The 15,699-nt window shown below is 37.4% G+C and overlaps 1 protein-coding gene across 2 annotated transcripts; it reads left to right on the forward strand.

Annotated features, from left to right (window-relative positions):
• The first annotated feature begins 812 nt into the window (after positions 1–812).
• On the forward strand, positions 813–14,505 carry LOC107728992 (transmembrane protein 200C-like). Of its 2 annotated transcripts, none has more exons than XM_016539337.1 (2): positions 813–849; positions 12,896–14,505. In XM_016539337.1, exon 2 carries the CDS (start codon positions 12,917–12,919, stop codon positions 14,429–14,431), a length of 1,515 nt encoding a protein of 504 aa, XP_016394823.1. In that variant the 5' UTR covers positions 813–849; positions 12,896–12,916; the 3' UTR covers positions 14,432–14,505. The 2 variants fall into 2 exon arrangements, with proteins under 2 accessions (XP_016394823.1, XP_016394822.1); XM_016539336.1 differs by lacking the exon at positions 813–849 and adding an exon at positions 4,563–4,734.
• The last annotated feature ends 1,194 nt before the right edge of the window (positions 14,506–15,699 follow it).

The raw sequence follows: 15,699 nt of genomic DNA on the forward strand, positions 1-15,699 counted from the left end.
TGTTGTCTCTCACATCAAAATCCAGCCACATATTTGTTTAGAGCTGTTTAAACGCTGCTTGATCTGTGCAGATTTCTCTCCTGATTCACACCAGAACATTTTTTCACTGGAGGAAGAGTTATTATGGATTATGGACTCAATGTATTTTAGTTAAATCGTCTTAATGCTGGATGTGTTTCAGCTTTTGTCTTCTCCAGATGTTAACTGATGGACTGGAGTGCTGTGGATTACTTGTGGATTATTGTGATGTTTTTATCAGCTGTTTGGACTCTCATTCTGACGGCACCCATTCACTGCAGAGCATCCATTGCTGAGACACTGATGCAATGCTACAATTTTACAAACCTGATGAAGAAACAAACTCATCCTGATCTCTGATAAACAGTACATGGGTATATTTTCAGCACATTTTCATTTTTGGCTGAACTATTCCTTTTAACAGTGTTTTAAAGACAATGTGTTTGATCACTACATGAGGTTTAGGCTGTTAGCACTAATGATGTTGTGTAATCGTTAACAGTGTGACTGATGCTTGTTTTCGGGTCGCAGTGATTGGAAACACCCGAAGGCTCTTAATGCAAATGTGAAGCAGGTGACTTTAAAAGCAGCAGATGCTCAGTAAGAGGGAATAATGGAGCTGTTTGCGTCTGGAAATGTGAAGGAATCATCAGGCTGTGAACCTCAAAACAGACTAAACAGTTTATGAACAGATACAGCTGCATAAATATCGCTGATAACGTATACAGCAACTAAATCACACATGCATTCATTCTGACAGGAGGTTTTGGTGCAATCTAATGAGATTTTGTGATTGACAGTGTCCTCAACCGCTGGGCGCCAGATGCAGATGTGAGTAGATCTGAGGAAAACACTGGGCTGGTTTGTGGTTCAACACAAGAATAGCATTTTAGGTGAATTATTTCTTTAACTAGCTGTTATTCATAATGACAGTCATAAACGTGCATCATGTCAGTGGTGCAGGAAAGAAAATACATTTACATGGTGTTTATATGTGTGAACGTTCCATTATTATTATTAATTTGTTTGGATTTGTCAAATTAGCTCATGAGTTTTGGGCTTTGTGTTTTTTTGGGGTTCCAGTTAAATGTGTGACAACTTGCCCCAGTGCAAAATTCAACCACTTCCGTTATATAGTCAGTCATCATAATATATGTCAGTGTGGCTTTATTGTGTTCAACTATTAGAAAATTATGATGATATTGGAGACAGAATTCACAATATTATCCTGATTTTAGACCTTTTTGAATTAGATAAACGTGACTCTGGAGCACAAAAGCAGTGTTAAGTCGCTGGGGTATATTCATACATCAATGGAAAGCTTATATTTATTTAGCTTTCAAATGATGTTAAAAATCTCAGTTACAAAAAATTGACCCTTATGACTGGTTTTGTGCTCCAGGGTCGCATATCATAGTACAAAAGCACTGCTAGAGCCTGTGACAACTAGCCCCGGTCTGATGCCTTTAGCACTTACAGAATGTTGTAAACATTCTTCTGTTTTCCATGTGAGCGGTTAAACGAAGGCCATGTGCTGAGAATAACCTCTGGGGTCATGAGGCGTCTGAACTCTGGAGGATTCTGGGACAGGTCTGTGGGAATCAGATGGGGCTTGTTAAACGCACGCGGCCGAAACACTGCTCCTCTCCAGCACTTGAGGCGAGATGTAGGAACTTCAAAGGCCATGGAGGTTTGTCTTAATGAGCGTCTCTCTGAGGTGCGGCAGGAACCGTGTTCGTTTGCAGCGTTTCATCTTTATCCTGAGCGATTATTACAGAGAAAGTGGAGCGTTAGCAATTAAACATGCTGCTGTTCACAAGTGCAGGCCTTTGATAGTGAAATGAGTTACAGATATTACACTCACACTCACCTGTAACCAGCAGTGCTGGGTAACACATTACAAGTAACGCCAGTTACGTAATCAGATTACTTTTTAAAAGTAACTTGTAAAGTAACGCATTACTTTTTAATTTACAAGAAAATATCTGTTACTTTTTCAAATAAGTAACAGCAGTTACTTTGTTTCCGCATTTATTGATTGAAAGCTCTCCTGTACCCATGTTGAGAGAAATCAGAAGATGTTACTTTAGTTCTAGAATAATTCATCTTGCTCACAAAAAAACAGATTCAGTATTCCTCAAAATGAATAAAAACGTTGAAATGCAACACCGAATGTGACACAAACATGCAATAATTAAATGTTAAATATTACAAATATGCTTTATGTATTTAATAAAATGGGATTAAATACATATGATGTCTTTGCTGCTGACCTCCAATGATCCAATTCAATCATACTAATAAGCAAAAATTACTCAAGATAAACTAACATTTGTTCTTTTTTTTATCGCTGAACTTTCTTCTTCTGCATTCTACTGTACAGACGTGAATACTTTTCCTTCAGCCTGAGGCTTTTGGTGTGAAAGTGCTTTATTTGCCAAAATCAGAACTTTTATATTAAAATCAAACAAGCAAGCCCTGCCCAGATTTAAAAAGTAATGTAAAAGTAAAGTAACACCCTTGTAACCAGTGTTGGGCTTGCATTACAATATTGCATTACTTCATAAAAAAGTAACTAATTGCGTTACTTTTGTTACTTTTGGTCACTTGGGCTGGGCTTGCTTATTTATTTTTAATCAGAAAAAAACCAAAAGTTCTATTTTTTGGAACCATAAACTGCCCTTTCACATCAAAAGTGAAATGAATAAGCCTCAGTCTCTGCACCTTTCTCAACACACGAGCTGTCAGGGAATAAACGTCAAAACAAAGTTATTTGATATTATATATTACATATTTTCTTGTATGTGTTACTTTAGTTACTTGGGAAAAGTAATCTGATTACGGACCCTCAATGCTGTCTATAAGCACATGAAGACTGGTGTTTTTTGGATTTAGTCTCGAATGTTTGTTGCATTGTTTCATAATTCATAGCTTCTTTTTTTTTTGCTGGTTTCAGTCGGTTAAGCTGATTATTGATCTTTGAGTTGATCTCTGGCCTCTGGAATGATACTGATCTTATAATGGTATTGATTAACGCTACGCTTCTCTTCAGCAGAGGCTTACAAACAATACCACTTGAGTTTAATGAGTTGATCAAGCGTTCTGTCATTTTATCATGCATTAAAATAGTTGCTTTGGCAGGTCAGTTATTCTTCCTCAGAGAAATCTTCCTAACAAGAAATAGCATGGTACAATGATGTTCTGAACATGTTTGGTATTCTCTGAAGCACCAGAAAAAATGTCAATGCCAGAAAACATGAAATGGGTTCAGTACAATGTGTATTTTGTATATATGAAAGTACCATGGTGCCACCCCTAGAGAAAAACAAATATACTCAAATCTATTTGAAATGCATGTATTTTATGCTAAGTATAGTACAAATACATTTGCATTTGTGTATTTAATAAAATACCATGCAGTTGTACTTTTAGTATGCTAAACTAATTTTGTGCCCAATGCACATTAAATGTGTGAATTTGTGTGTTTGTCGAAGTCCCACTAAAGATGTACTGAAGTATATTTGATTGTGCTAAAGTGAAACTACTGCAAGTACACTTTAAATATATTGCATCTAAAGACCGATATTATTCAAAGATCATACAATCCTCATCAATAGACATTAAAACACATTTTAGGCTTAATATTGAGAAATGTACTACATTGTGCACAAGTAGTTCTCCCAAAAAAGTTTAATTATATTATTTATATCAGTAAATGTGTTAATAGATTTAAAGTATATTTAGTATGAAATAAATGTATTTTAAATATCTTGAAGACCAGTTTGAATATGAAGCGTCTCCAGTTGCTTTATTGTCATTTACATTAGTGAAGGTGCTAATAATTAGTCACAAATGCAGCGTTCAGGGAAGGTTTTCAGAGCGTTCCGGCGAGGTTCGTTCATAGAACGTTTGTTTAACGGCATCTAGTCTTTTCAAATGTTCTCAAAACATTGTTTAAGCGTCGTGTGTGGGACTTTTTTCTAAGACGTTTGAGTTGGACGTTCATCTGACATTGTGTTTAAACTTCACATTTCAAAACCTTGCAATTGCAAAATAATTAAATATACCCAAAATGGTATATTTGGCAAATGTTTAAAAGCTGGATATTTTGAAAGTTCAGAGAAATAATGTGTTTGTAATTGCACGTTCTTAGGACATATTTGTCATGGTATCGTCATGCTGATATTTACATTGCAATATTATTGCGTTATGGCACTTTTTGACTAGTCTAGTGAATGACGTTCCTCTGCTTATGAACATGTTCCGAATGCGCATGAATATGTTTTCTTGCCTATATTTGACCAGCAGGAACAAAGAGGCGCAGGTGGTCATTCCGTCTCTGAACGGGTTTGACGCGCGTCTGACGCGTCACGAACGCCGTCGCTCATCGGGTTAAACAGTTTAGAAAGCAATCATTCAAATCCTGCAGCACTTGCACCGGATTCGGTCTGCGGTATCATAGCAACAACACCGGAGAAGCGGCGTAACATCAGCCGCAGTAACGGCGGAGCCCGAACCGAACCGGAGCGGAGCGGAGCGCGGAACAGAACTCTGGAACGGGGAACCGGCGCGCGATTAAACGGCTGAGAGGAGCCCGGAAACATTCCTGGCTGGAAATACTGGAAATAACGAACTTAACGCGCAAAATGCGGTCTTGTGAAGAGACAAAGTTTGCGTTTCGTTGCCCGAGTACGAATCTATTAGTCGTATTTCACGGTAAGCGATGGTTTTCTCCTCACACGTTCCTTCACTGTGTAGATGGAGTGGATTATATGATTTATCGATGGATGGATATATATATAAATCGAATGCATGCATGCATGTCTGTCTCCAGTGTTTTTAGCGTTCGTTAAATGTGCCGAATGTCTGTTACGCACGTTATTTTCCACGCGTAAACCTCGCCGATGTTCCGGTTTCTGTTCGGTTTTACGCGCATTTTGAGAGGCAGGTTGTTTTAAATGACCTGTATTCGTTGTTTTGTTTAATCCCTTCGTCAAAAGCGCTGTAACAGAGAGATTCAGTGTTTTCCATCTGAGCAGCTCATTTTCACAATCACCATTTTTATTAACACTCACTGCACATTTTATTTAGCTAAAACTCTATTTAAATTCGCCCTTTTTATGGTGCTGAAGTCTGTACTGAGATTATAGAAACGTTTGAATTTGTGGTAACAAAACATGAACGGTCAAATATAAGCATTAGGGTTTTAAATCGAGACAAAGTGACTAAATCTCCTCATTATGGAATAACAGCGACCTGTTTGAAGAGTAGCTGGGTTATTCATTATTGACTAGTATTGATCTGAAGGGCTGGATGCTGACACTAGAGGCTCTCAGGTCATACGTGATCAATGCATGTTAGGTTAGGTTGTGTTCTTCTGTGATTTAGAGATCTTCCAGGATCGTGATGCTGAGAACTCACGCATCTCTCTAAAATATGAAAGCTGTAAATGTATCTCAGGGAAGCGATTCATTTCACCAGGTAGATTATTACAAAACCTTGAAGAGTTCTTTGTGCTGGACGCGTCGTCCATGATGAGAACGAGAATAATCAGTCAAACACCTGAACCAGAACATAGTGTTTTCTGCAGAGTTTGGTACATCACTGCGTTTATTGTGCGCTTGGTCAAGTAAGATCTTGTTTAAATCCAGTGCAATAACTAATGCAGGAATTCATGAGATGTTGTTTATGTCAGAGCTCATTAATGCATGGAGCAAAGCGCATGAGAATCTGTTCGAGCTGACCGATCTCTCACAACTGGAATATCTAAGTGCAGTGTAAAGTCACTGACATGCATTAACTGCATGCATAAAACCGCCGTCTTTGTGGTTTTTGGCTTACAATTGAGACCTGCAGATGGTTGAAAAACCCCCTTTACTAAAGAAAACCTTTATTGTTATCACTTAAGGGGTTTGAGCAGCTGGACTCACATTGAAGCAGATTCCTTATTAGAATCCAAATCTTGCATTAGAGACCAGATCAGATGTAGTCAGGGTCAGTATGTAACGTATGAACATTTCTTAGCACGATTATAGTGACCTAAATGATCACGGTTATCAGTATTATATCACGGTGTTGTTCAAATGTGCTGGAAATGTTCAAAAAGAACTGACACATAAATCGTTTCACCTAGCTTTATATTTAAAATCAGCAACAAATAAAAACAATAACATCACCAATGATGTCCGGATTTTAAATGACAACATGACTGACAACTGTTTATCTAAAAACGTATGAAATGTTCAAATAAAGCTTTGAAAAACTTTCATAAAATGGTAAACCTCAAATTTCAGCCTTTAAATAAAGAAAAGGGATAACCGAATAATAAATGATTATATGTATTATATCCGCTCTGGATTGTATCCGAATTGTTTAAGTGTGTAGAATCCACATGAGCTTGTTTTTCATCAACCGGTCAAAATGTACAGCAGGGCATACAATAGTTTTTGGTCAGACAGAAACTGCACACAGGCTGTATGTGAGTCTCTGTAAATCCACTGTCTGACACTAGGTGGCTCTTCTGGAGCAGCAGAATTACAGCCGTTTCCCGTAAAGAGCACTACTTTATTAGGTTTTACATGGAGCGAAGATGAAAACAAAATGCCATCGAATCGTTTCTGAAGACAGTCAGAACCATCAGAGGTACATTCATATAATTAATTCATTCATATATTCATTTGTATAATTCCCTTAGCACTCTTTTAAAACCTCCCAGCTTTTCCGCCCTGTTTTCACTCACAAAACTAAACTATACTCTGCTGCTGTGCAAATGTGAGACGGTTATTTAAAACTCTGCTTTATGCTGGACAGTGTTTATATGTGACCCTGGAGCACAAAACCAGTCATAAGGGTCATTTTTTTAAATGAAAGCTGAATAATCTTTCCATTGGAATACGGTTTTAATGATAATTACAATCTCTAGTATTTGAAGCAAATGAGAACGAGGCTGCGAGGGATTGATCGATTAATAGGTGAAACCTGACGTTCCCAATCCATGAGGTTTTTGTCCTCTGGAATTAGTTTGGAAAGATGTGTTTTCAAAGAACTCAACTTGAATTGGTTGTACATCAGCTTGGTTTCCACTCGTTTCTATTAAACCTGTCTATAGTAGTGAGTTCAGTAATGGATGAAGATATTACAACCACACTGGATAAACCAAATCTGGAGAAGTGTTTGCTAGTGCAATCAGATGGTAAAGGTCATCATTTTTAGCTCCATTACCTTTACGTTTCTCTGCACTGATGATGGAGATGCAGGGAAATCATATTTCTTTTTACTGCAGCTAGTTTTACAACCAAACTCACTCTGGCAGTCTCTGTCATTTGGTGTTTTGTCCTCATGACGTGTTTATTGTCACCCGCTGCTCTCCATCCAGCTCTTCAGAAATGAACATAAAGGTCCTTGTGATCCATAAATCCTTCTCGGCCGTGTTTGAGATGTCATGTGTGTGTCTGAAGTCTGTGGATCCCGCCGCTCGTCTCTCTGTACGCTCAGATGCTCTGCTCTTTGCTTTGATGTGGAAGGATCCGCGCACACCTTTGAACTCCCGATCATCCGCTTGTCTGGACTGACGGAGCGTTTTCAGCTTTATTTCATTAAACGTGGAGTTTGTCAAACGCTCGCAGGAATTCGTCAGATCTGTAAATCTTTGCGGTTGGAAATATAGAAGCAGAGCCAAGGCAGAAATATGGGAGCTGTGTTTGTTAAAAGCAGTGTGTTTTGTAACACCAGTCTGCAGCATCTGTGGATTGTGTTGTTAGAAATGAACGAGCTGTTTGTTGACTAGTGAAGCAGAATGAGACGTGACATTAGTGATGACGTTCAAGCACATTTAGAAGAACATTTAGCTGCATGTAAGGGATTTGCAAAAGTTGATGGCTTCTTAAACCAGTTTGCAAGTGCACCTTTGTAAGAGGTTTTGCATTACTTGCAGGTTTAAACTGTAGGTTTGAAGGAATAGTTCAGCCAAAAATGAAAAAGTGCTCATCCTCAGACCATCCCAAATTAGGATGAGTTTGTTTCTTCATCAGGTTTGGATAAATGTAGCATTGCATCAGTGTCTCAGCAATGGATGCTCTGCAGCGAATGGGTGCCGTCAGAATGAGAGTCCAAACAGCTGATAACAACATCACAATAATCCACAAGTAAGCATCTGCTGTTGTCTCTCACATCAAAATCCAGCCTCATATTTGTTCAGAGCCGTTTAAACGCTGCTTGATCTGTGCAGATTTCTCTCCTGATTCACTCGGATAACCTCAGGGTGAGCACATTTTCAGCAAGTTTTCGTTTTTGGCTGAACTATTCCTTTAAGACAAGCATTGCATTTTCACAGGTTGAGCAGCAGTTATTTAAACCGAGCGTGTAATAAAGTTTGAGTGATCCTCTGTAGTGCACTAGTGAGTAAATATAGGGCAGGTCCATAAACGCTCATAACGGACATGCTTCTCAGCTCACAGGAGGGAAAATAAAGATCTATCTTCTTCTGTGTTGCAATCGAATCAAGGACAATTCATCCGGTGTTCAAGAGATCCACTGTCTCTACATTCAGAGTTAAATCACATGTTTTCTAGAATCATATCTGAATGAAAGTCAGTGGATCATTCGGTTTACTGGTGAAAGATTCATGACTGACGAGAACACACGATTACACGCTATACAAGCGTCATGTTTATTTACTGTCAGCATTATCACTGGTCATAAGAAGTCGTATCTGCTGATTCATGTTAAATCAGTGTCCATCTAACATGTCGAGACTCCAAACAAGCACCTAATGAACACAGCGGCGCGTTACACATCAAGAGAAATGGACACTCGAGATCCAGTGAGAAACTATTACACTTTTGTCTTCTTTTCTCCCCTGATGATTCACAACTAATGAACCCTGGTGCTGGAAACTCAAATATGTATTTTCCCTCTGGAAGTCCCTTTTGGAAGACAACATAAAGATTTAATTGGTGCCATAAATTATTAGACTCCACTGCAGAAAAGCAGATGGGTTCACAAAGGCCACGGCAAAATATTGTCTGTCTGTTTTGATTTAGAGCATGAAATAAACATCCAGAGAATCCTACATCTGTGTGTGTGTGTTAGTTTCTAGCTCTCATAAGGCTCTGTTTGAGTGACGTGGTTTAGTGGTTCAGACGCTTGAGAAAGACTGATGCATCTGAATCTTTGGGAGTTTATTTAGAACGACATTGTTTCTTATTTCATGCAACTTCCCCAGCATCACAGCTCTCAAATCTCATTCATGCATATTCAAAGATTCATCAAACCTGGTCAGATCCCACTAAGAGAAGCATTTGATCCCATATGATTTTAAAGCTTTAATTTGTTGTTATTGGATCGAGTTGAATTGAGTTGAACATGAAGCACTAAGATGTTCACCTGCTGACGTCAGTAAGTGAATCAGTCCTTTCTGATAGACGCTACGCTGTAAACAATGATTTTCTTACTTGGATATTTATACTAGAAAACTAGACAAAATACTAAGAATTCTTGAATCAGGATGAATTTACTTTACAAGTAAAATGACTCAAGATATTGTCTTATTTTCTGAAAAAATTATCAAAATTATGTTAATTTTTGCTTGAAACAAGCTGATAATGGGGCAAGAAAAATACTCTTGTTTAGCTTTGAATTAAGATGATTTTTCTTACCCCATTGGTAGATATTTTTGCTTGTTTTAAGCAAAAGCTTACAAAATGTTGATAATTTTTTCAAAAAACAAGTCTTAATATCTTGTCATTTTGCTTGTCAAGTAAATGCATCCTGATTCAAGAATGTTTAGACATTTATACTAGAAAACTAGACAAAAATACTAAGTAAGAAAATCATTTTTTGCAGTGATAATGTTCATCGACTTCAAAAGGTCTTATTTCAGCAGTAATTCTTAGGGCTGGGCGATATGGCAAAAAATGTAATCTCTTGTTTTTTCAGAACATTTGACGATCGAAGATATCTATTTTAGCGTTTAATTATTCATCTTAAAAACCTAACGATAACATGATTCAAGCAACATTGATTAAAGTCAGTTCTATTCCATGTGCAGCACACATAAAGTTCAACACAGAAGTGCATGAAATATGTACTGTACAAATACTGAACCAAACATATACAAAATAAGAAAAATATAGACACTGAGTTTTTGAAGTCAACTCAAAAAGTCAAGACAATTGTTAGTCAAAATGACTGACAGAATAACAGCATTAATAGATGATTATTAACAGTAAAAGAAACCAGCAGCAGCTTTCAGTCTGTCAGCATCATGCAAACATCAAATATCAGACACACAGTAGTTCTGCAATGCTTTCTGCTTTCCCATTGTTTTTATATGTAAATATATGTGACCCTGCAGCACAAAATCAGTCATAAGTCGCTGGGGTATATTTGTAGCAATAGCCAACAATACATTGTATGGGTCAAAATTATACATTTCTCTTTTATGCCAAAAATCATTAGGATATTAAGTAAAGATCATGTTCCATGAAGATATTTTGTAAATTTCCTACCGTAAATATATAAAAACTTAATGTTTGATTAGTAATATGCATTGCTAAGAACTTCATTTGAACAACTTTAAAGATGATTTTCTTATCTAAATCTAATATTTAGATTTTTTTGCACCCTCAGATTCCAGATTTTCAAATAGTTGTATCTCGACCAAATAATGTCCTATCCTAACAAACCATACATCAATGGAAAGATTATTTATTCAGCTTTCGGATGATGCATAAATCTCAATTTAAAAAAATTGACCCTTACAACTGGTTTTGTGCTCCAGGGTCACACATGCATTTAATGGATGTGTTTGATCATCTTCTGCATTATATCACGCGTGAAACAGCATTCTAAAAAATGCAACGATCAAGTTAAAAGAAGTTCAGCTCACATCTCATAACCTTGCATTTTTCCAGCGTCTCAACCCTAGTAATCCTATATATGTACTAAGCAAACAAGATTTTTTCCCCTGCTAGCCTTAAATTCACTGACTCACGTTCCTGCAGTTCCATCAGCTTTTATGTCAAATCACCAAACAGATGCTTTTCATGTTTCTGTGTGGAGTCTGGCGTGAATCATGTCATCTGTCTCTGTCTCGCACTGCTTCTGTTCTTCTTTCACTCATGTGTCGCTGATCACTGCTGTGTGTTTGTGCTGCATTAACCCACACCATCCATATGCTGTTCACAGAAACAAGCGTCTCGCTCCCACTCAGAGTGCTTTGTGTGAGTGTGTGTGTGTGTGTGTGAGAGAGAGAGAGAGAGAGAAACATTCATTGGAAATGGTGATACTGGTAGGGTGGCACATATATGAGTGTGTGTGTTTGTATATTCACATCAGTGTTGGGATTATTCTGGTAACAGGTCAGAAGTCTCTTCTGCTCACCAAGGATGCAATTATTTGATGAAAAGTACAGTAAAAACAGTAATATTGTGAAATATTATTACAGTTTCAAACAGCTGTTTTCTATGTGAATCTCTGTTAAACTGTAATTTATTCCTGTGATGCGCAGCTTTTATTTGAAATAGAAATCTTTTGTCACATTCTAAATGTCTTTAATGTCACTTTTGATCAACCTAGAGATGAATAAAAGTATTATTCTTTTATTTATTTATTTTTTAAATATCCCCGATTTTTGGAATGGTAGTGTATTGTGGTTTCCACAAAAACATTAAGCAGCAAAAGCTTCGATAATAATTAAAAATAACATATTATTTTTACGGAATGAACACACTCCCATATACATGTACAATATATATATATGCATGTACTGTAAGTGTTTATTTAAGTTTTAGTTATTTATGACTAGCTTGTGTATGTTAAAGGGATAGTTCACCTTCACTTGCTGGTCCCACTGACTTCCATAGTACGGGAAAAAACACTATTCAAGTCAATGGGGACCAATTGAAGGTGAACTGTCCCTTTAAATCTATTTATTAGATTTTGTGAGCAAGTGTGTAAGCGCTGCTTCATCACAACAACGAGAGAATGCTTCAGAATTTAATTCATTATTGACAGATTCATTTCTTTAAAGGTTTTAATTTTAAAAGGTTCGTTGTTTTAAATAGCTTTAAGTTATCAATTTATGTTTTGATGGAAACGTTAAGTCATCTAAATGGGTACCGTCGTGTTCGCTTTATTATTTAAAAAATATTTTAAAGTCTGTTTATATAGAACAGTGTACATGTTTTAATAACTGACTAGGATTTGTGTTGTTTTTAGAAAATTGTGTTTTATGTTTGTTCATTGTGTGGCTCACTCCCTGGTAGAAGAGATATTGTATCTCAATGGGACCTTCCTGGTTAAATAAGTAAATAAAATAAAAAATGTAAAAAAATTTTTTTACAAAGTTTAATTACTTTCTCGCATTATTAATTATCTCATTATTCGCTATTCTTTTTCTATTCTGTCTACTTGTTTTCTTTTTATTTATTATTTAAAAAAAACTTTTTTTTCTTTCTCCCTTTTTCTCCTTAATTGGGGAGTTGTTTCATATACATATGTATGTATATAAATATATATATGTTTTTTTAAATTCTATGCACTGAGATGTATGTATGTATAGGACTAGAGCTGTATATGCTGTGTAGCATAAATTTAATATGTTTAATATCTCTCGTTATTTTTTTTTTTGTCAATATTACTTTATTTTTGTATGTGCATTGTTAATATTAAACTAAATTTAAAAAAAGTTTTAAAAAAAGCTATGTGTACTGCGTTTGGCTAAAGGAGCACTTGCATATTATTGCTCTTTTGATTGCTTCTCATTTGTAAGTTGCTTCGGATAAAAGCGTCTTCTAAATGCCTAAATGTAAATGTCTAGATCTCATGGCGTTCCCAGCCTACACTAATGTTCTCATGTATTTTCTATCTTCTCCAGGATGATTAATTGAGCGCCATCATGATCGCCACAGGGGGTCTGCTGCGGATTTCTGCCAGGAGACAGGACTCCCTTCATGCGAAGAACCGCGCCGAAAACAAGCGCAAGAGGAAAGAGAAGAAAAAGAGGAAGAACGAAGTGGTCGTGGTGAAAGGAAAGCTAAAGCTGTGCTCCGTATCTGGACTGGTCGCTGCCATCGGGATCCTGGTGCTGCTGGTTGGAGTGGCCATGGCCGTATTGGGCTACTGGCCCAAAGAGAGTCCGCTTTATCCAGGACTGATGAACGCACAGAGGACTTACGACAGCCGAGAATTAGTCAATGTGACCGGCAGACCGCCTTGGGATCTCCTAGATAAAGACTTCAGGAGCTATAATGGCTCCAATGGGCCTAAACTGGGAGCATTCGCTGCATTTATCAACAGATACTTATATTCGGACAAGCTGAAAGTGTTCGGACCTTTAATCATGGGCATCGGGATCTTCCTATTCATTTGTGGCAATGCAGTACTTCACGAAAACAGAGACAAAAAGACCAAAATCATTAACCTCAGAGACATCTACTCAACAGTGATTGACATTCATAGCCTGCGGAGCAAGGAGTCGGCGCCGCTCAACGGTTTCGTGAACTACTGCCAATCGAAAGACACCAAATCGTACGGTTCCCCTCATAAGGGCTCCTGGCCGTCTCCAGGCTCTGAGCGACACGACGCAGGTAATTTGATCCCATCCCGACGACCGTCTACCACCATGCCACGAGCCTCGTCTTTGGAAAGACAGGGCTTTACGGACACCGTCTACAGCATCTATCGAGATCAGAACCGAATTGGCAAGGAATGGGAAACCAGGAGCATCGTGTCCACTTCGGTCAACGCTTTCACTTTGCCAATGATGAAGCTCAACCACCGAGGAGCTTCGGAGAGAAGGGGTTCGGATAAATCCGGAGAGGCCAAACGAGAGTTCCTGGACGCCGAGGCCATTTGCAGGCGTTTGGAGGATTTGGTAGCGTCCAGGACCATCACGAAGGCCAAAGTGGAGCCTCATCCCAAGCTTGCGCCGGATTCGGTGGAGGTTTACAGGAGCAGTGGGAGTTTGCAAGGTGCTCCTCGCGTCTCTCTGCAGGGTTCCCGGGTTCAGCTGCTGCCGTCTGGTTCTCCGAGTCGCAAGGCCGCCGGATCTCACCTGTCCTTGAGCGCTTTGTCTGACTACTCCAGGTCTGTCGATCTGGATATCTGTCCAACCACCCCTACTTTGGTGCGATCGAGACGTCTCAGCTGTCCTCGGCTGGAAGGCCTCGGCAGCGGAGGCTACACCAAACTTGAAGGCCTTGGCGGCGAATCCTTTGAGTCCACAGACAATGCCACGTTCAGTCGAGAGAGCTCTGTTGAGGTTTTGGAAAAGGACCGGGAGCTTCATGATGAGACACTTCGGCAGGAGTGTACCACGATCAGACAGTATTCAAAGAAACAAAAGCTCATAATGGTTTCCCAGTCGGATACCACTTTAGAAGATGTGGAAATGGAGAGTGTGGACGTTTAACTGGCTGGTAATCTGACATGCAGTGATGGTCTTTAGAAAGCAATCGAGACTAGGGATGCACGATATTAGATTTTTGCCGATATCCGATATGCCGATATTTTCAAATCATTTTGGTACGATACGATATATATTTCCCTTTGTTTTGAAACAACAACAAAGTCTTTCCTGTGTGGAAATTAACAAATTATTTTTCATTTTGGATAGTTTTGAGAAAAACTTATTTTGTTAGAAGTAATAAACTTTATTAAAGTTATTTTTTAATGAGAGTACATTGAAAACCTTGACAATAACTGTAATAAAATCAATCTCTGCTGTGTGTTTTTTTTCTCCTCAGACAGATGCAGTTGAAACCTTAAGATTTTATTTGTGGATTTAACATTAATAGATGGTCTAAAGCAAAAGAGCTGTCAAAATTCTAAAAAAAAAAAAAAATCTTTTAGAGCTCCTTGTATTTAAGTTTTCACAGTCCATATGCAAAAAATATATTACATATTAATGAATAAATCTGTATATATTATTTAATTTATGTGTCATGTTTGTGATTTTTATTCATGTAAGCTATAGCTTCTGACCTGATCAAAATTGCTTTATATATTCAGAAACACAAGTATCTTAATGATATTTGTGTATTTTACTTTCATTTTATTACGTACACTACCAGTCAACAGTTTTTTAACAGTAAGATTTTTATGTTTTTTTAAAGAAGTCTCTTCTGCTCAACAAGCCTGCATTTATTTGATCCAAAATACAGCAAAAGCATTAATATTGTGAAATATTATTACAATTTAAAACAGTTGTTTTCTATGTGAATCTCTGTTAAACTGTAATTTATTTCTGTGATGCGCAGCTGTATTTTCAGCATCATTACTCCAGTCTTCAGTGTCACATGATCTTCAGAAATCATTCTAATATGCTGATGTTGATTTATTATTATTATTATTATCATCATCAATATTTTAAACAGTTGAGTACATTTTTTCAGGATTCTTTGATGAATAGAAAGATCCAAAGATCAGCATTTATCTGAAATAAAAAGCTTTTGTAACATTATACACTCTACCATTCAGAAGCTTGCAGTCAGTATAATTTTTTTTATACTGGGGGGTAAATTATAGAAATTAATACTTTTATTTCACAAGGATGCATTAAATTGATCAAAAGTGATTTAACACATATTCACATAGAAAGCAGTTATTTTAAATAGTACAAATATTTCACAATATTACTGCTTTTGCTGTATTTATGATCAAATAAATGCAGGCTTGGTG

The sequence above is a fragment of the Sinocyclocheilus rhinocerous genome, unplaced genomic scaffold (assembly GCF_001515625.1).
Source record: "Sinocyclocheilus rhinocerous isolate Xijiao unplaced genomic scaffold, SAMN03320098_v1.1 scaffold37, whole genome shotgun sequence".
NCBI lineage: Eukaryota > Metazoa > Chordata > Actinopteri > Cypriniformes > Cyprinidae > Sinocyclocheilus > Sinocyclocheilus rhinocerous.